General features: G+C 36.9%; 1 protein-coding gene across 2 annotated transcripts; it reads left to right on the top strand.

Moving 5' to 3' along the window:
* Window positions 1–1,946: 1,946 nt before the first annotated feature.
* On the top strand, window positions 1,947–19,779 carry TNFSF13B (TNF superfamily member 13b). Of its 2 annotated transcripts, none has more exons than XM_087757642.1 (7): window positions 1,947–2,077; window positions 7,228–7,640; window positions 7,724–7,829; window positions 15,773–15,829; window positions 16,133–16,245; window positions 16,342–16,492; window positions 18,185–19,779. In XM_087757642.1, the coding sequence occupies exons 2-7, from the start codon at window positions 7,314–7,316 to the stop codon at window positions 18,295–18,297; spliced, it is 867 nt and encodes a 288-aa protein (XP_087613768.1). In that variant the 5' UTR covers window positions 1,947–2,077; window positions 7,228–7,313; the 3' UTR covers window positions 18,298–19,779. The 2 variants fall into 2 exon arrangements, with proteins under 2 accessions (XP_087613768.1, XP_009468663.1); XM_009470388.2 differs by having other exon boundaries at window positions 1,976–2,095.
* The last annotated feature ends 207 nt before the right edge of the window (window positions 19,780–19,986 follow it).

Here is a 19,986-nt window from a genome sequence, read left to right as displayed (position 1 = left end):
TACATCAATCCAGCATGTAAAATGTATACCATCAACTGACTCCATATATAACATGGTATATAATTAACATTAATTAGAACACTTTAAATGGGATAATTAGACTCTTACCACTGATTGACAACATGCCACATATTTATAACATAGAGGTAACCGTATTACCACTCTATGAGTCGATAAAATGGATTGACTGTAGTCACAGGGTGGAGTGTGGCGGATGCGCTCAACCCCTTGACCAGACTGGCAGTGGTTTGGTGCAGGTTCCGGAAGAGGCAAAGGCCTGAGCCGTAGCCGGGCCGTGAACTCCTCCAGTTTCAATCTGTTCTCTGACAACCCACAAAGGAGCAGAGAGACACAGTGAGCATCAATGCATATGAGCTTGGAACACCAATCATGCGATTAACACATGAATAGCGGGTGGCTTTTCCAAGATTCATTTATCAAGGAACAAAGAAAGTTGTGGGCACAAGGAGCCTCCTGCATACCTTTTCTATGGCATATGGTTTGACTACCAGCCAACCACTTTATTCTATAAATATGACAGCCTAAGTGAGCTGCCTTTGAGCTCTCCCTGCTAGGCAGCGTGGCTGCATGGTGGTGATCTCCCCTTGAGCTGGGACACCTCTCAAGGTTGCTCCTTGAGGCAGAGAGACCTTTTACTTTGGTAAGCGACTGATACCGTGCATAACCTGGTAGTATGGGAACTTTGATTTTGTCTTGGTAACTTTGCATGCTGAAGTGATGCTAATGAAACATTATATGAACTTTGCATGTATAATCCCTTAGACATAAACCATTGACCAAGTCTGAGACTAAGACTGGACCAAGCAGCACCTAAGCTCCATCAGGAGTTTAGAAAGCAAGGAAGTCCTTTCTGAACCTTGTGACTTGATGTGAGGGTCTTCCTTACTCTTTGCATCTCTGGTCTCTCTGTGAATCTCTTTGTATTTCTTCCATTAGACATACACCATTGACCAAGTCTGAGACTAAGATTGGACCGAGCTCCACCTAAGCTTCCTCAGGAGTTTAGAAAGCAAAGGGGTCTACTCTGAACCTCATGACTCAATGGGAGGGTGTTCCTTACTCTTTGCATCTCTGGTCTCTCTAGAAATGAAACCTAAACCAAAGGCAGGGGACTTGCTGTCTGTTAAAAAGATCAAGTATAGGTAGGTAAGGTTTTGAGAAAATACTGAACCATTGGCTAAACAAAAATTATTTGCTCCAAAGATATTGAACATGCCTGAGCTTTAAATCTTTTTGTAAACTTTTACAGAGTTCTCTCTCTGTAAGTAGATAAGGAAGATATACTGAATATTTTCTGGAAATGTTTTGAAAACCTTAATGTGATTAATTTGTTATGCTTCAGCTTGCGTAGGGACAGAATAACTTTCCTATGGCTTGAAAAACAGCAATTTTTCTTTCTCTGAAAGGCAATACAGCTTAAGAGCAGACCTGGTTTCAATGTATTACAGAACATGGTTTCACTCATAATAATTGGAGACACATCTTTAATAATCTCAAGCAATGAGCTGAATAATGCAAAACTGCAAGGTTGCTGACATAAAATGTGTATTCACATGCCAAGTTCGGAGAGATGTTGCCGATAGTTTTGACAAGCAACTAAGGAACAGATTTTGCTGCTTGAAGACAGAAAGAAAGGAAGTTCTACAGCTGTTTTGCGTTATGCTTACGTCTGGTGTGGGCTAATTATTTACAAAAATTCAAAGGGAAAGGTCAGGCAGAGAACCCTTCCCTTTCTGTCCTTGAGGACTCAGCGACAGTGTAGCAATTAGATACAGATGTGAAGAAATAATGCTATGATTTGAAAATACTTGGATTCCTGTCCTGTGCCCTCTATTAAAGGTCCATAGACTGTAGCAGCAGAAGAGTGGCCACTCCCACATGAAAGGCCATGGCTGCTTGTTTATTTTGCTACCATACAAATGCATTTTTATCCCATCTGTGCAAAATCTGTTAAGTTGCATAGTATCGAAGAGGTGGAGAAATGCAATTCTCCGTGTTGCTGGATAGCCAAGCCAGTGAGACTATAAGAGAAGTGAGCTACAGCTGTATGACAGAGGTCCTTTTTCCCTGTGCAGTAAGAAGGAATTGCTATAACATCATGGGGGTGGGGGGGAAGGGGAGGAGGCTGGCATTAAGCTGCTGTAGTATATAAATCTTGTGTTTTATTTTTATATTTTATATATTTTAAAAATTATTTTATATTTCTTGTTGGTTCTGCTGCATACTTTGAGAGACACCTATAATAATTGTTTTTCCTTCCTGTGCCATTTCCTATTCTCTTTGAAAGCACTGTAATAACCATGTAAAAAGTAGTGATGGCTGCTAGTCAGCTGTATGTTTACTTTGTGTAGTATGCATGCCAGATTTGCACCCAAATTGTCTAGATGTCTAGAGAAATAAAGTCTTAGCCAAGGAATAAATCAAGCATGGCATATCTAAAATGTGCAGAGGCACTTGTGTTATCCTAGGCAATTTTGAAATTAGGAGGCAAAGAGAAAAGAATACCTTTTTTCTACAGAAAAATCTCGTAGGAATTTTTTTTGCCTTTTAACAAGGCAATGTATCAAATAAGGCTTTAACTGTTTGTATAGCACATCCTTTAGGTATTAAACTGCTTCCTAAAATTTAAGATAATAGGATGTAAGATACACAGCCACAGAAGCACAGTATCCACAAATAGAGTGATTTTTTGATCCATTTGTGAGACAGGAACTTACCTGATTTTGCTACTGTGTAAATTGCAGTTAATGGCTGAAAGAACTAATGACTGAAAGAACTAATTCAGTGTCCTTGAAGGGAATGTGTACTGTTTCAGAGGGCTATCTGTGCATCCTCTTAATACAGATATCTGTAATAGCAGAAAACTGTCATACAGGATTTATTCTGATCTCCTCCAAAATAGTCCATCCATTTTGTCCATCTTCAGAAGGGACTTGAAATTAAATGTGTTTGAAATGAACCTTTGCTTATTCTTTGCTCCTCTATCTGTTCTGCTCTGTCTTGTGTAGTAAGGCAAGCTATCATGGCCTCTTTCTTTTTGTAATAACTGTAGGGACCAGTTCCATTTTGTGGCTACTTCAGAGTATGTGAAGTTGGACTTTTGCCACTGGAGGCGTAGTTTTAGTATGGCCATCGACATTTGCCTGGATCTCTGGGTTCCAGCATCTGCACAACCTCCCTTTTAAAAACAGAACACTTGTTTTTAAGTAAACTTTTACATTTCTTCAGTAAATTGGGTTTTTATCCAAGTCTTCATATTCGAATCATCTGCTTCTCTTTTGTACGTTAAACTTCATTATGGGATTTTCCTCCCCCTCAAAGAAGACACTTTTGTGGTTACAGTACTGGTTTTCAGGAAATCAAGAGTTCAGTTTCTGGTTCAACCACAAATTTCTTGTGTGATAGCTTACTATCTCTGCCTTGGCTCCCCACAGATGTAGTGATGATGTTTTATAAATTTGCAGGTTAGCAGGGCCCATCTTGATCATTTAATCTGATACTCTGCATAACAGAAATGAAAAAAATTAATTGCTTGCAAAAATAACAGGGTTTGTTTCTGCTGTAACATCTTGGAAGGTTTAGCCAGCCTTGATTTTGTTCAAGAATCCACCCTTTCCTCTAGTGAAACATTCTCACCATTAAGAGTCTTCAGTGGTAATGGGTTTTTTTCTTCTTTTTGAGTTTTACCTAAAAGTTTGCTCTTTTTCCCAGAAGTAAACGACTTGGTTAAGTAAAATTCTTAGACTAGCCAAGACATTTCTTAATAGTTTTCCTTGGCTAAATTAAAGAGGCCCCTTCGTCAGTCAACCTGAGTGTTCAACATAGCTCATTCTTTGGGTTAAGGAGGCACTAAGTGGTTGGAGATTCACCGTGTGTGCATGGATCAACTGTACTGTGCATGTGAAATAGGACCATATTTTCACAATAACTTTATTATAAGGGTTTATTCCTATTTGCTTCCAGAGTTAGTTGGCCAGGACTACATTTCTGCAGTTTAATGCAGTGGCATTTTCTTCTCCAGAAATAGTTTGGAAACTGCTGTTTTGAACTGGGCTTGAGGCGGTGACTTGTTGCCATGAGGTTTCACTGCATGCATGTGTAGCATAGCGTGTGCATCTTGAGCCAAAAACAGTTAATATGGTGCAAACTTTTGCAAAAGGGTTTTCAGGGAAGCTGGCCAGTAGAAGCAGGCTGCTAACCACAAACCCTTTCCGTCATGAGTTCTTTAGGCGTCTTATATTCATTCTGGATTTTTGTTCTGAACCCTTTTCTCTGTTCGGTTTTGGCAGCTATAACTACATGCAGTTTTGTTGATATAAAAGCATGATTACTGCTACCTCTTATTTTTGCTTAACATTTTGCTCCAGCATATATATCCAAATATTACACTTCAGTTTCAATAAGAACGTTCCACTGAGAGCTCATGCTCAGATGCAGTCAACACCATCCCATGTCTGCTAATGGAAGGCTAATCTGAGCATTCCTTAGTCCTCTTTAGCCATACCTTAGTTTAAAATGCAGAAGAAACTGCACATGTGTTAATCTTATTGACTTTGCTTTAAGCAGGTGAAGGACTACTTTGCAGCTCTGCCAACAAGAAGAATCATAAGGACAAAATGTTATGACAAGACATAGTGGCAAGCATTGAGGCACCAACTCCACAGTCTAGGCTCTGCAACTAGCATGGGATTTTTTGGTTGGTTGGTTGGCTTTTTTAAGCCATTTTTCTGAGTTTTTACTTTAATGCAATTAGTAGTCTGCAATTTACTGAAGTTTCGTTTGATTGTGTTAAAATGGAAGTTGTTCAACTGAGTGTATTTCTAGGCAATTCATATTGTTTTTCATGATTGAACTCTCACTGTAATTATTTATTGCTCCACTATGTCTTTGTCATCACAAAAGTTGTCTAAAATTATATTTTCTTTCAAATCACTTAACTGGTTATGAAGCTATAGAACAACAGAAGGTTGCAAACAGAGTGATCCCTTTGATACTCAACTAGAAATATCTGTTGAATTTAACAATTTGCTGTGTGGGGGTGTTCTGATTTTCCTCATCTCCCCTTTGAAATTCTGATTTATCAGAATGACAAGCAAGACAAAGCCAGATGTCTTACAGAAGTCCTCTGTGCCACCACAATTATTTTGTCAGCCCGAATAATGACCCCATTTAAAGAAGGTGTGGAGGCTGGGAACAGCCTATTTTCTTTAGAAGCGACTAGAGTGATGCTAATTATATACCTGTCTGTTATTTTCTTATGTGTTAATGACCGTAGAGACCTCACTGGCGAATTGTTTCTCAGTATTCCTGGATAGCTAGTTATCACTTTCATTCTCTCACTTTGTTTCATTTTCTTAAATAGCACTTATTTTCCAACTGTCATGTTATTTTATTCTTGGAACACAGTCAGTACTAGGCTTGTAATGTTCTGATGTCTAGTGATACTTCAAGGCATGTCTGTTTAGTTCTAGTAATTGCTTATTCTGTTCCAAAAAACTTATCTTAGATAATATTAAAGTTCCTTCAAAATGCAGCCCCATTTACACCTTAACTTAGCCTTGAAAATAGGTACAGAAACAGTATGGGTTTCTGCTCTTATTCCACCCTGCACTGATTTCTGTATCACTTCTCACAGTATGTACATGCCTTCTAGGGGCATGTTAAGATATGTGGTATATTTTTTTTTCCTCTGCATTTAGGAGAAGAATGACTTGTCTGTGCAGGATATCGGGTGGTTGCTAGAGGTGGCAAAGAAAGGAAAAGAGTGCCTTGCATCACAACGGAAGATGATAAAGCTTATAATAACCCTCAATTTCTCATAGTCTTAAGAAATAGAAGTGGGAGAGGCTACAGAAGCTGTTACTCTGTTGTTGCTCCTTCTTTCTCCTTCCCAATAGAATCAACTTGATCTGAACTATTCTGACAAGTGTTGCCATCAGAATTCATTACACAGTATTCAGCCAGACCTGTGCAAATTCAAAGATAAAGTGCAATTTCAAAGATAAAGTTCACTTGCTAAAAAAAAAAAATTATTCTAGTGGGGCATTGACCTGTTGATTTTAGCCCTAATTGTGATGCTTTTTGGTCTTTTTTTTTCTGTCCCAGACCACTGAAACTCTTAGCAAAGGAGTAAAACTTTAATTGTGTGTGAGAAGAAAATACAAAAAGCATGTGAACATGTTTGGGATATTTAGGTAGCCTTGCTGCTGCAGAGAAGAAAGGAATTCCTAATGCAGGGTTTTAAGATGAGAGGACTAGTAAAATCTTAAAATGATGAACTTAAGCCAGACACTCAGCATTCATCTGAAAAACTTAAGTATTCATGTTTAAAGTTTGGATTTTTTCTAAATTCTCTAAATGTTATTTTCCTTCTATACCCCTCTGCCCTTCCCCGCTCCCTGTTCTTATCTTCCCTGCTCTTATTCTTTCCCATCCTCTAGTTTTCACACCTTCTAGTTGCCATCCTGCCCCAAGTTTCCTCTCCCCACTTCTCTGTGTCCCCTTTTGCACTAATCCAGGTCCTTGAATTCTGTAGAGAAACTGTATTTATTAGATAAGTTTAATAAAAAGTCATCCCTTTTTAAGTTAGTATGATGAACTGAACTGCAGAATCTGCAGCTTCATACAGTTGAGAAACCAGTAATTTGTTACTCGTACCTGGGAATATTTTTCACTATAGTGTTTAGGAAACTACAAAAATTTTTGTTTGAATAGATTGTCCGCTCTGTAGGCATATAGGCACTTTAGATATGAATATATATATAAAAATATATATGATATAATGTAAATACACAGTACATCTATATACCTACACACACACAGAGGCACACACATTGTCATATGCGTATGTCTTTGAAGTAGCACTGGATGATATGCTGCCAGGAAACTTTACATTGTTTCTGCACTTCTAGATAAGGCTCTAAATTACAAGTGGTACTGGCTGTGCCTAAATTGAAAGATAATAAGAAATGGTACTAGCAAGCTGCCACATAAATAAATAGTTGAAAGTGAAAGGAGGAAGGTAGATTGAGCAAGCAGCTCATGAGAAAGTATTCATTTCCAAAATGCGGCACAGAAAGAAGAAAACTAAACGGAGACCGAATCTTAGACGTTCACTCAGTACATTAAGTTTAATGATTCTATCAACGGCTTCATATGACAGGAAATGATCTGGGCGTTTTGTTCACTTATTCTGGATGCCCTTAGTTTCAGAGAGCAACTGGCAACATGGATTGCACTTCGGAAGGGGACAGCTGAACTCTCCCTCTGGCTTTAGTGAGGAAAGAGCAGCGATGAAATCCGTGGACTGTGTGCACGTCATCCAACAGAAGGATACCGCCTCCTCTCCCTCTGCCCCCCCTGGTGCTGCTTCAGGCACCACGGGACTTTTTTCTGTCACATTCCTGTGGCTTGCAATGCTCCTGTCCTCTTGTCTTGCAGCAGTGTCTCTTTACCATGTTATCACCCTGAAAACAGAACTAGAAGCTCTGCGCAGTGAGTTGATCTACAGGGTCCAGGCAAGGTCTCCGCTAGACCTTGCGGAGGTGTCCCCTGATGAAAATAAAGCGGGTACCCCTGTTTCTTCCTTCATGCAGGTGTCTGCAGCTGGTGCCAGGCAGGTAAGCTGGAAGGGTGGTTTTTGGTTTGCAAGGGATGAGCAAATGTGAGGCTGCTTTCACTGACTGTCGCTTCTCCCCGTTAGGAGAACAGGCTTCCCGGTCTTGGCCCAGCTGAAAGCTTCCAAAAGGAAATCTGGAACAGAAGCAGAAACAGGGGGACAAGATCTGTTGTCCACACAGAAGACACAGGTAAATAGCACCTGGTGGAATGGGTTGGGATGCCACAGTTAGATGCTGTCTTGAGAGAAGCAGCAGTGCTCAACTCATATCTTGTCCTGTCAGCCAATCCACGCTCCCAGAGCCCGTTAAGGTTTTTACAATTATTGCTGAATGAATGGTGTTAACTGTAGGTATACTCTCTAAAAGGTTACCATACTGTTTAAGGTACCAGATATTCATGCTATCTGCAGCTTGAACTTTGAACGTTAGATCCCATATCTGCTTCTTGTAACGGAGGTATTTCTCGATGATGCGGTAGAGTTGAATAAGGCAACTTTAAATTCTTCAGATGGTAAATTGCTCAATTCTAAATCCATCATTCTCAGTTCAGGGTAATTCCTAACTTGTTTCTCTCTGATTAATATTAGGGAGGGAAAGCTATTATTAAAAATGCCAAGTCATTTTTCTGGGAAAACATGCTTATCCTAAAAGAGAGAAGTAAAAAGAGAGTTCCTTAACTTTAGGGAAGTAGGAGCTTTCAAAGAGAAAGGCTGGCTTGTACCTGTCAAAAGAGGCAGACCACAAGGAATTCATAAGTTTAACATCATTTCTGCATTAAGCCAATCCATTAATATAATTAGCAAAATTAATAAAGGCATGCCTATCCAGTAAGATTTTTTATCATGGCCTTTCCAAAAGGTGCTACAGAGAACACCACCAAAGACTGTGCTCCATAAAAGACATCTGATGTGTATTATAATGTTGCAACATTGATGAGATATATTTGTTTCTTTTGGGGATGAAATGCCTGCATTTTTTTCTTTTTCTCTTTCCAAACACAATGATGCTTGATAGGATGAAATACAGAATTTTATTATAACAATTTATATACATACTCTTATTACACCAAGTAACTAAAAATGTTCCTGATTACTAAACCAGTTCAATCCTCTTATGGATACTTTTAGACTGTTTTAACTGATGAAAGCTGATATTTTAAATTATTAATAGGTGAAGTTAAAATGGAGTAATTTGTAGGTAAAGACTAAATCAGACTTCGTTTAAAATGTGCTTTTGATTGACTAATTAATGTGAAATGTATTTTACTTAAGCTTCAGCAAGCTAAATGAAATGTAAGTTCTAGAGTATAATCACTCTATCTACCTTCAAGTCTCTCAAAAGAGAATATTCATTTAGGACATCACCCAAAATCCATAGGTTTAAATGGGATTTATTCTACTTCATTTGGTTCAGGGTCTTGGCTAAGAGTGATTTCGCAAACAGGACTGAGGACAAGATTGCTTAAATTTTATTGCTTGTAGCCTGTTTCCTATCACGGGAGTCACAGAGCTTCCCTGCTCTCCTCACCCTACCATCTCCCAAATAAAAACTAGTGATCTTTTATACCTAAAACACAACTATCTTCAAAAATAAGGAGGCATGTCTTTTCTTAAATGAATGTTATAGCATCAGTACTCTGCAAGTTATTCAGTTCCCTTAACAGTAGCTTTCATCTTTATTCTTATTGCTATTTGAGGGTGTGCTGGGGAGAGGAGAGTTTTGGGCTCCTCAGCTGTGCTTCTGGCAGATGTAAGGTTCTCCTCATCAGGGAGCCACCTCTGATTATACCTATTTATCTTTCTTCACATAAAATTCTAATGAAGCTACTTATTTCTGTAAGCTTTTTTTTTTTTTTTTTTTTTTTTTAAGATACAACTGGCTTTAAAATTGTTTAGGATGGATAACTGAAAGCACAGAATATGAACATTCATTTAAAAGGGAAAAGCTACTTAGGTTGACCTACTACAAAAATGTTTTCTAACACAACCATTATGGTTTTTGTATATAAAAAAGAAAAAAACTAAATTACAAATTTTGCACTTATATAATAGGTCATCTGTTAGACAGGGTTACCTTTCTGCTGCCTCTACTTACAATAAATTAAACCTGTCAGAGCTCAAAAAGATGTTACATTTTCTCAGATCAAACTTCACTGATGACCATGAGCCTACTAGTCAATGTCAAATTTTGTTTTAGCAGAGTGAGTGAAATAAGAGAACATGGTGTTGTTCATGGTGCTGAATCCTGTCTGTTACTTGGTCATGTACACACAATTACTAGCCCTGCATTTTGATATTCTCGCATCCATTTGTGGGTACCAGAATCCCAGCAGCCTCCAAATCGTCCTGCAGATGCACTGCACTCATTCTGGTATGATGGCAGATAAATTAGGGTATTGAGTGACGTGACGTGTTCTTGTCCTATTTCTGTTTGCTTCAACAAGGTCTCAAAGTAGAGTCTGGTCTCATAATTAATTGTTGACCCATAATTTCACTTTAACAATTTCACAATTCCTTAGAAAGTGAATACTTGAAAATGTCACTGACATACAATTGCTTCTCATCAGAGAGCAGAAGTAAAATATAGAACCATTATTTTGTTTATAAATAAAGTTGTAGTTCGATTCTGTTTTCTTTTTAAGTTTTAATTACTAATTTCCAGAAATGGATGCCCCATGATTCTTTTTAGGCCCAGCACAGCCTTTCTTGAACATATGGAATTTCCGTATTTTTTTTTTCTATTTGCTTGATGTTGTGTGCATAAAAGTAGCCATGAGTTTTAATTTAAATGACAATTGAAAGAAAATGGATCTAACACAATGTTGTTTTTTCATATTTTTATGGGGTGTACATTTGTCTATATTAATGCATAAAACTATTAGTCATCAGTAGTTGTATGTACATTTTGTGTCTTGAGAAAATTTCCAGCTCAAGCAGGTTGGAGAGATGGGTTTCAAGCATCAATTCCAAATACAGCTGTACAGTTAGCAGTCAGAACCAGAGTTCTTGATACAATGAGTAGGAGTTAACTGGTGATTTTGAAAGGTACATATTATTAATATGCAGGCAGACAGATCATCTAACTATTTCTGGCAAATGTCATATCAGGACACATAAGAACAGATATAATTTTTCTTATTTGTCTTTCTTTTTACAAATTTTGCCTGTAGAGGAAAATTGCTACACAACAAAAACCTCTCCTGAATTTTATACCCTGGTCACAATTATTGATTGCCTTGCCTGCATGTTTCTCTCTAAGATGTATGTGCGCTTGAGTCCAGGAACAAGATATAAGTTCCATTACCTAAGCCAGTCCAATGTACGAATGTCAAGTTTCATTTACACTATCTCTCTGTGCCTTGTTCTGATCATTATTGTGGGATTCTGATTCCCGTGGCCAACTAGGGAGGTGAGCATCAGGCCTTCTGCATGTTTCAGATTCAGGCAACGTTCTGCTGTGATCAGATTGGAGCGACCATGGACTATATTTACTTTGGTGTATTGAGGTTATCCATCTCAACCAGTCTGATTGAGTGTATGGAAGGAACTGAGGAGAAATTCTAAGTAATTCCACAAAGCAGTGAAACAGGCTAACCTCGCGTGTGACTTGGCAATTTTTTTTTTTTTACTAGCGGTTCCCAGGTTCTAACCCAATATCCATTGTGTCCACGGGAAATAACTATTGCCATGCAAGCATGGCGTACGAGTTGTGAGAATTTTGCCATTGTTCTTGGTATAATTACCTTACTGGCAAACTGGTACATTTGTTGGTTAGAAGTGTTTTGACTCTGTATGTTGTTTAGATCTCTGTGACAGAGGGATAGCAAGAACTTTTACAAGTGGAACTTGACTTTAGCGATCTTTGAATCAAGAAACCTAACCTTTTGTTACTAGTCTAAACAAATGCCAAATGTAAAATTCCCTCAGCAAATATTCAAAATACTTCTTATTTTATTATTTGAAGAGGGGAAATATAAGACTTCTCTTAATAAAAAAAAAAAGGGCCTACTTCTTGGAAAGATATGTTGTTCTTTTTTGTTTCTGCTGACAACAGGCTAACTCAAAAGGAAGTAGGCCCTTCTATGCAAAAGGATAGAAAATTACTTGATACAATGCTTGCAATTTTACATGAAGAATTCCACTTAATGAATGAATGAATCAGTGTTGTGTATTACACAGAACACCGTGCAATCAAAACTACACAAAATAGGCTCTAATTTTTAAAAATAATGTTCTACTTTATCTTGTATAATAGAAGTCTATATAAAGTATTCTTAATTCTTAGTAAATTATTTCCTTGTTATTCTGATTGTAACACATTACTGGTGATTATGTTAAGGTCAAAATAATGCTACCTATATCTGTAACTATGACCAAGCCCTTTTAATGCAGGGACTGATTTAATCCATGATTAATGCCATATAAACACTTCTTAATTAAAAAGCACCAAATTAACCAGTCTATAAAAATGCACAAGCAAAAAGTAAAAGAAGATCTCTTGTGATGAGAAATGAAGAAGTTAAAGGAAGAAGCACTGCAAATTTTTCAAGAACATGCATATAATTTATAAACTGAATTATCTAGTGTTTAAGTACTTTTCAGGAAGTCTACTGGGAACAGATCTAGACCAAAGAAGGAACCTAAACAAGCAGGTCTGTTTTTTAAAGTTCAAGTTTTTTGCTTGTTTTGATTTCAGCAAAAGTTGAGATATCTCAGGCCTCAGATACCAAAACTTAAAAATCTATGCATGAGTTCACAGATAACAAACTTGAAATTTTGTTTAGATGTATTATGAAGTTAGATTGCAAAATATTAAAATGATTATGCAAGTTAAATAGTACAAAAACTTGCATGGGAGGGCAAATTTGATTTTGCCAATATCAGGTCTTCAATCATGCAGATAAGCAGAAGCCTGCATTCCTATCCTGCTGCAAAAGCTAACTTTTATTTTTTTTAAATTGTGGTTACATTGCTCAACCAGTGGAGAACACATCCCTTCATGTGCTGGCTTTGGTTTATAAAGGCATCTGGAATCACTAATTTCTTCAGAACTGGCTGCTCTGTTCATGGAAGAAGAGAGATTCTGAAATGTTCTCCTCCCCACCCACACCCTGCAGAGTGGTTAAAATCAGAAAAAAAAAAAGTTCGTCAAAGCAAAGCTATTATCTGAAGTCACAAGAGGATGGGGCACACTTTGTTGTTCTAGATACATTCTGTTTTATACAGCTAGACCTCATGGTGACACTCAGTTTAGATATTTTTACACATTTTTAAGATGTATTTTACAAATCCTATATTGTGCTTGCATTATTAATTATTCAAAAATATTTTAGACTACAAACCTGATGCTCAGGTTTGATTTACACTGGGCTGAAGGGCATTCAGGTAGAGCTTTTGATTTATTCTGCTCAGTACTGATAGTAACTATTCAACCCCTATTTAGTAATGGATATATTCTTGATATTGTACTTCAGGTAAGATTTGGGTACTTCTTGGAACAGGACTAACATTTCCTGACAATCTTAACGTTTTACTGAAAATCCCTATTAATTTACCTAGAAAATATACTCTCTATATCCATATCTTCTCCTTAATAATAGTATTGTTTACGCTGAATTTGTTTCAATGAATTACTTAATTTTAAGCATGTATGTAGTTCCACTGAGGTCAAAGTGAAGTGCTTGTATATACTGGAAATAGTTATGTGTCAGTCTTGTCTTCTGAACATTTTTTTGAAGCATATTGTTGTTCAATCCCTCAAACACTTTTTTAGATATTATTTGTCCTTTGTGGCTTTAGGTAAAATGGCCACTGTGGTAGTTTCTGTTCTCTTTATTCTTGTGAATGACACTGCTGTATCCATATTTCTCCATGAAAAGCAAGCTTACTATATTCTGTGGAGCCTTATTTCTATCTGCACACACTAAAAAGAGAGACAGTGGGATTTTTTTTAGAGAATATATGTAGATTTGATATCTGTAGAATAAAGGAGAGTTGGTATGTGGTTTAAAAAGATGGAAAAGATCTCAGACTGTACTGAACTTGCTAATTTTAATTACTGTGTAGCAGTTCTCAGCAATGATGACTAGCATTCCAATGATGCAAACAACTGAAACATAAATCCAGACTTGCAAACTGTGAATCAGGATAGTTTCAAGAATGTCAATCAAACAAGTTTGCAGAGCAGGTTTAACAAGAATTGCCAAAGCAGCCATAACTTTCACTGCTTGTGGACACTACTAGGTGGTACCCAGCTGGATAGCAGCTTGTTAGTGTGAATCATAACAAATCCTCTCTTCTTTGGTTAGTGGAAAATCCAGTGGCCACACTAGTGAGTTCTTTTAAAAGCAGGAATTAAAATTTTGATTCAGCTTACTGAAATACTAGGGAACTCGTAAATTCCATTCACTAGGAAGGCACTTTGCTCCAAAGGACAGTGAATGAATACCTTGTGAAATACATTGCCTGATGTGCTCTGTTGCACAACTCCAGAAAATCACATTTTGATTTTATTTGGAAGCTTATTTTTCAGAAAATTCTGTTGCTTGTTATTGTGATAGAAAAATGACTGAAGTATAACACCTTTTTCAATTTTGTGTTGGCTTGGTTTTTCTATTCCTTATCACAAAGCAGGGAATTCAGATGCCTTTAAATTCTTTGTTTGAAAATCTATAGATTTTGGCACATTATTGATGAGTATTGATAGGATTCAAGGACACATTTCAGTGTAGGAGACAAGAGCTTGCAGGATAGCATTCCCGTTAACATAAGTAGGGCTTACAGGTTGTGTGATCATTGTGACATTGGTGTGTTCCCAGACATGCGCTTGAATCTTTGACTGCTGCCAGCTGGCAATGCTGAGTACTGGTGAGCACCCAGCCCTCTTCTGGTATTTTCAGGCAATTTCCTTGGAAGGAAGACTTAGATACAGAGAGGGGCTGCTTTCTATTCAAATCCTCTCAAATCCTGCTGTGCAGCGAGAGGTTTGTGCTGCTGGGCACTTGGTTGCACATGTGGGTACCACTGGCAGATGTAGAAACAGGATCCCATGGAGTGGGACGCTGCCCATTATAGCAAGAGTGGCCAAATCTGACCCACAGCCTTCTTACCTGAAAAGAGGTAAACAAAAATGGAGATTCAGCAATCCACAGCAGAATTTTCTTCTCTTGACTCTTACTAAATTCATTTGGTTTCTATCAAGTGCAGTAAATACTACTATTCTGTTTTCTGACCTTCAAGGTAATATTAGAACCAGATGCTTTCATTAAAATCTGCTCCAAGCAAATGCAACTATCCTTTTCTTCTTTTATCATGTTCCCTGACGTTTATGCTTAGCAATTTTTTTAAAAGATCTTTGTTTCACTTGCGAGCCTGTATTTTAACATACTGCAATATTTTTCTCTGATCAAACTCCTAGTTTCTCATTAGTGTCACCAGTCTCTACAGTTTTGAGTAACACATCAGTTTTGACAGATACTAAGCTATTTGCTATGTGTGGATTAACTTGCTAACATTCATCTCTGTATCTTCCCTCTTAGTCTCAGTATAGGTTGATTGAGTGTGGATATCTGAAAACATATTGAAAGTACATATATATGGATTTTGTGAATTTATTTTGAAAGTACCATGTAACCAGTATATATGACTAATATTTTACAGCAACAATGACTATAAACTAATTTCTTTAAATAATATAGTAAACATCATTAGAAAATCTGATATCTGTAATAGTTGATAGGGTTGGGGTTTTTTTTTGAGCTTTTGCTTAGAAAATTAACGAAGCTAATCGATCTGATGATTCCTAGCTCATTTGGCTTACTGTTATATTTTTCAATTATATTAGGACCAGAGATTAAAACAAGCAAGTATTACTCGTGCTACTGTCTGAGGCCTCCTGCTTAGCTGCATGATCTCTGAAAGTTATCTAGTGTGTGTTGTGGTATGATTTTTGTTTTGGCATGTTTGAGTACAATCTGCGTTAGAATCAATAGATTATGTTTTCAAATAAATGGTGAGACCGAAAGATTTTTTTTCATGTTCTTCTTTCTTTCTTTTTTAAAATTGTTTTAAAAGCTTGCTCTGTTCTATTACTGATTTATCTTTCTTTGATTTCAAAATGCTTTCACTTTGCAGTGCTGCAGGCCTGCTTGCAACTGATCGCTGACAGCAAAAGTGATATCCAACAGAAAGGTAAGAATATGTTCCATGATTTATAGCTAACTATTCCATGTCTTAACTCTTCCATCCAATTTTATCTAACTTCAAAGCAGTAACTCAGTTATGTCGCTGAATAAAAAAAAAAAAAAAAAAGAAAAAAAAAAAAAGAGGTCCCTGCATCTGGACAACTCTTGCAAGTATCCTCTTTTCAGTGGGGAAATCCAGCTAGTGAGACTGGAAGTCTTGACTAGAAGTCAGCTTTGTTAATTTTTGGCAGATGAAAATGAAGAAAGTAACTTTTCTTTCTGATTACCCAAAAATTATTGTTTCTTTTAGATGATTCAAGCATTGTCCCTTGGCTTCTAAGCTTTAAACGTGGAACTGCTCTGGAAGAACAAGGAAATAAAATAGTGATCAAAGAAACAGGATATTTTTTCATATATGGCCAGGTGAGAAAGCTCAATTTTCGTCAGCATCTGACTTCTTTAAGTATTTTTAATGTCTCCATACAATATGTATTAAGTCTGCACCTCTTCATTTTGTAGGTTTTATATACGGATACAACATTTGCTATGGGACACTTAATACAGAGGAAGAAGGCCCATGTGTTTGGTGATGATCTCAGCTTGGTGACATTGTTTCGTTGCATCCAAAATATGCCACAGTCTTATCCGAATAATTCTTGCTATACTGCTGGTAAACATCTAAGTTCTCCTTTTCTTTGTTTGCAAATAAACTGTATCAAATAGAACCTGTAGTGTTGGGTGATTAAGTATTGTGGCAGTTCAAAAGAAAATGGACTGCATTCATGGGTCTGGTTAATTGCAAAATTACAGAATACTTTCAAAAAATATGGTTTTATATTAAGTATCAGCAATTGGAGGGTATGCATCCAACTTAGTTGATCTGAATAATTCCCCTCTCTCCATTGACCGTATAAAGTGGTTAGATACTTGGGTGCTTTCAGTTAGAAGCCTAAAGCAGACAAAAGGTGCACATACTGACCTTATTGAAGAACTCAGTTTAACTTAGGGGTTGAATTCCTCATTTAGTTATCCCAATAAAATATTTAGGACCTATGTTCTGCTTTAAAACATCATATATGAATTTTAGCCACCCAATTTTTGCATACCTTACTGTGGCATTTCCAAAGATATTTCTTATCAGCTTAATTGTCCACTCCTTATAACGGCTACTGCAGTTTTACTATTTGGTTAGATGAAAAATAATTCCTATTAGAAACAGCACAAGAAATACCAATTAAAATATTTAATGCAAGTCCAGCAGGCTCAATGCTCAATATATATGTATACTCCTGCAGTAGCATATCAGGAATTATTGTCAAGGTGTATTAAACCTCATTTGGCAGCTCTTATCTGTCTGTCTGTCCCCCTTAATGGTGGATTTGAGGGTTTTTCTCTTCTGTTACTTTCCAGCAAGATCTGTGTGAATAAAAACTCTTTCTTTTCAATGCCTTATATAAAAGTGGGTAACACTGAGTGATGGAGTCGACTGTTGGCAAGTAATGGCATTAAAAAAATGGGATGGGGGAAGGAAGCTTTTTTTTTTCCAGATAAAAATAAATTAGCTAATTCCTTGTGGCAATTGAAGCTGTCCAAACATTTTCTTCAAATTTCTGCCCCTTCACCCCCACATTCTGGCATCATAACCACCTTCAATTTCATCTGTTCTCTTATTTCACCCTTGTATTACACCTCCTCTTTCTTAACTAGGATCTCTACTCCATCCTGCCACTTCACGGGTCCTGCTTCCCAAATTCCCACCCTTCTGCTTTCACCTGGGAACCAAATCTCACTGTAATATCCTATGCTGTTGAGCCTGTGTCACAGCAGATGTTAGATGTGCTCTCAGCTCAGTAACTACAACTTGAAGGCGAGGTGCTTTTGGTTATCATGTCAGCTGATGTACGACTGGCAGGAAGCAGACTTTTGTGCTCTGCAGTTGCAGTGGATCAGCTGATGTCTGGTAACTTCATTTGGTTGGTAAAGCTCATGAGACCTCCCCAGAAGTGTGGGAACGGAGTGGTCTAGGACCAGAAATACCCAATGCTGACCTTGACTGTCACATCACCATAACATGAGGAACCTGGGTACACCACTGTTATGAATTTTTTGCAGCGTTTGCTTAAGTGAACTGTGATATGCTGAGTACAGAGTGGAAAGTAGGTCCAGCTCCACAGAGGATGTTAAGTGTCAGCTTTGGGCAGGCTGCAATTTGTAAGATTGTGCCTAAAGATAAAAAAACACTTGTCACAGTAACAAGCCATGCTTATATTTGTAAGATGATGTGTAATGACTTTTTGAATACCATTTATGAAAATAATGTATTTGAAATATTAACTTAAAAATATTCCAAATTTTTTGCCAGGCATTGCAAAATTAGAAGAAGGGGATGAACTTCAACTTACAATACCACGGAGAAGGGCCAAAATATCCTTGGATGGAGATGGTACTTTTTTCGGTGCAGTTAGACTCCTCTGAAGCCCTTCATTTCTATTATCATGCTTAATGCAGTTTTCTTCTTTTCCGATGCCTTTGTCAGAAAAAATATTGAATTGTAATAAAGCTGCCAATTCAGTCTCTCCCCATCCACCACCAGCTTCTGAGAACTTTTCTTCGGTTTAATAAGCGAACCCAAAACAGGAAATGCATGTGATTGCCAGAAAACCAATTTACTTTAGACAATGGGAGACTCTAAATAACAACTGTAAAGCAATGGTTTTTTGGCTTTGAAACAATTTCTTATCCATAAGGCAAATCAAAGAAGGAGTTGACCATAAAGTATAGCATAAACAGGACCATTGACTATCAAATTATTATCCATAATCAAAAAGGAAAACTAAAACACAAGTACATCTTAGTTTTGCTTTATTTCATCAATAAAATATTTCAAGTATAAAGTATGAGGAAGAAACATCAAACAGTAGATTCCTCACCACAAAATGGAGGTGTCAGGTGGGTTTTGGGTTTTTTTTTGTTTTTTCTTTGACACCGAGATTTTGAGCAAGGAAAAAGTCTAAATGTATGGGATAATGAAAAGTCTAAATGTATCGGATAATGAAAACAAACTCCTCAGAAATATATAGAATAGTAGCCACTGGCTTGCTTCTTCCCTGTGAACAAAAAGTGTATAAATTACTAAAATGTATTAGTATTGACTAATTAGAATTAATTTTACTGGAAAAAGGACATGTAAGATGCTTCAACAACTCATCTTCAAAGCACTGCTACCCATCAAGGAAGATGTGCATACTTCTATGTAAGCAAGGCAGGGACAGAAAGAAACACGGTGCGATTAGACACAATACAGTAGTTGGAATTGGATTTCTGGCTTCATAATTTCTGCAGTCATATATAGATGATGTGTATATATATACAGTATGTATATGTATATATATGAAAGTATGTACACACACATTTATAAGCCTTTGACATTTGGTCATAGAATTTTATCTTCTGAATAGTTTATCTAATGGAAATATTACTGCATACATATTTTTTTATTTCTCTTGCTTTTTGCTATGATCCATTCTATGCAATATCGTAAAAAGAAAAATAAACCTGGAACCAGCCATAGAACTAAGAAAATACATTTATATCCCAGAAATCTGGGCTCAATCCATAGGTTAACTATAGGCTTTTTCTGCATTTTTGAATATATTGCTCAACTCTGTTTTATAAAAAAAAAAAATCAGACCTATAGAAAGACTGAACAGATGTCTTTTTTTCTTTTCTTTTGTCTGTCTGCTTTGTTCAGTAGATAAGATTTATGTCTTTTTACCCCAAGAATCCATGTGTATTGCGTGGTCAAGGTAATAGTGTGGTAATAATGTGGTCTAGACTTCTAGGAGCTATTGTAATACAAACATTGAATACTTATTCCACTGACCTTGAAAGAAATATTGAAGTGCGACTGGAATAGATAAAATAGTAAAACCCGCAGTAATGAACTGTACTTCATTTGAAAATATTTTTAGGGGTTGAGAATTGTGTCATACAAGCTCATTTAGTAAAGAAAAGAAGCTTTGTGTATTGCAGTCTCCTCGTTTGTTTTTATAAAACTTGCTGATTTGATTGTGTTGTCATGGTGATAGGCAATAAATACAAGAGATTTGAAGCTAGGAATTACTGACTATGGTAAACTAATGAAACAATTAATTCAGCTTCTCT

This window comes from Nipponia nippon, unplaced genomic scaffold, assembly GCF_047370975.1.
Source record: "Nipponia nippon isolate SJK-2023a ecotype South Korea unplaced genomic scaffold, ASM4737097v1 scaffold_2, whole genome shotgun sequence".
Lineage (NCBI taxonomy): Eukaryota > Metazoa > Chordata > Aves > Pelecaniformes > Threskiornithidae > Nipponia > Nipponia nippon.
Note: the sequence above shows the minus strand (reverse complement) of the source record. Positions and strands in the feature narration are given on the sequence as shown.

Coding starts and splice junctions, on each gene's coding strand:
- TNFSF13B (XM_087757642.1), top strand. CDS start 7,314: ATGAAATCCGTGGACTGTGTGCACGTCATCCAACAGAAGGATACCGCC. Junction 7,641..7,723: donor CTGCAGCTGGTGCCAGGCAG/GTAAGCTGGAAG, acceptor TCTCCCCGTTAG/GAGAACAGGCTTCCCGGTCT. Junction 7,830..15,772: donor TGTCCACACAGAAGACACAG/GTAAATAGCACC, acceptor TTCACTTTGCAG/TGCTGCAGGCCTGCTTGCAA.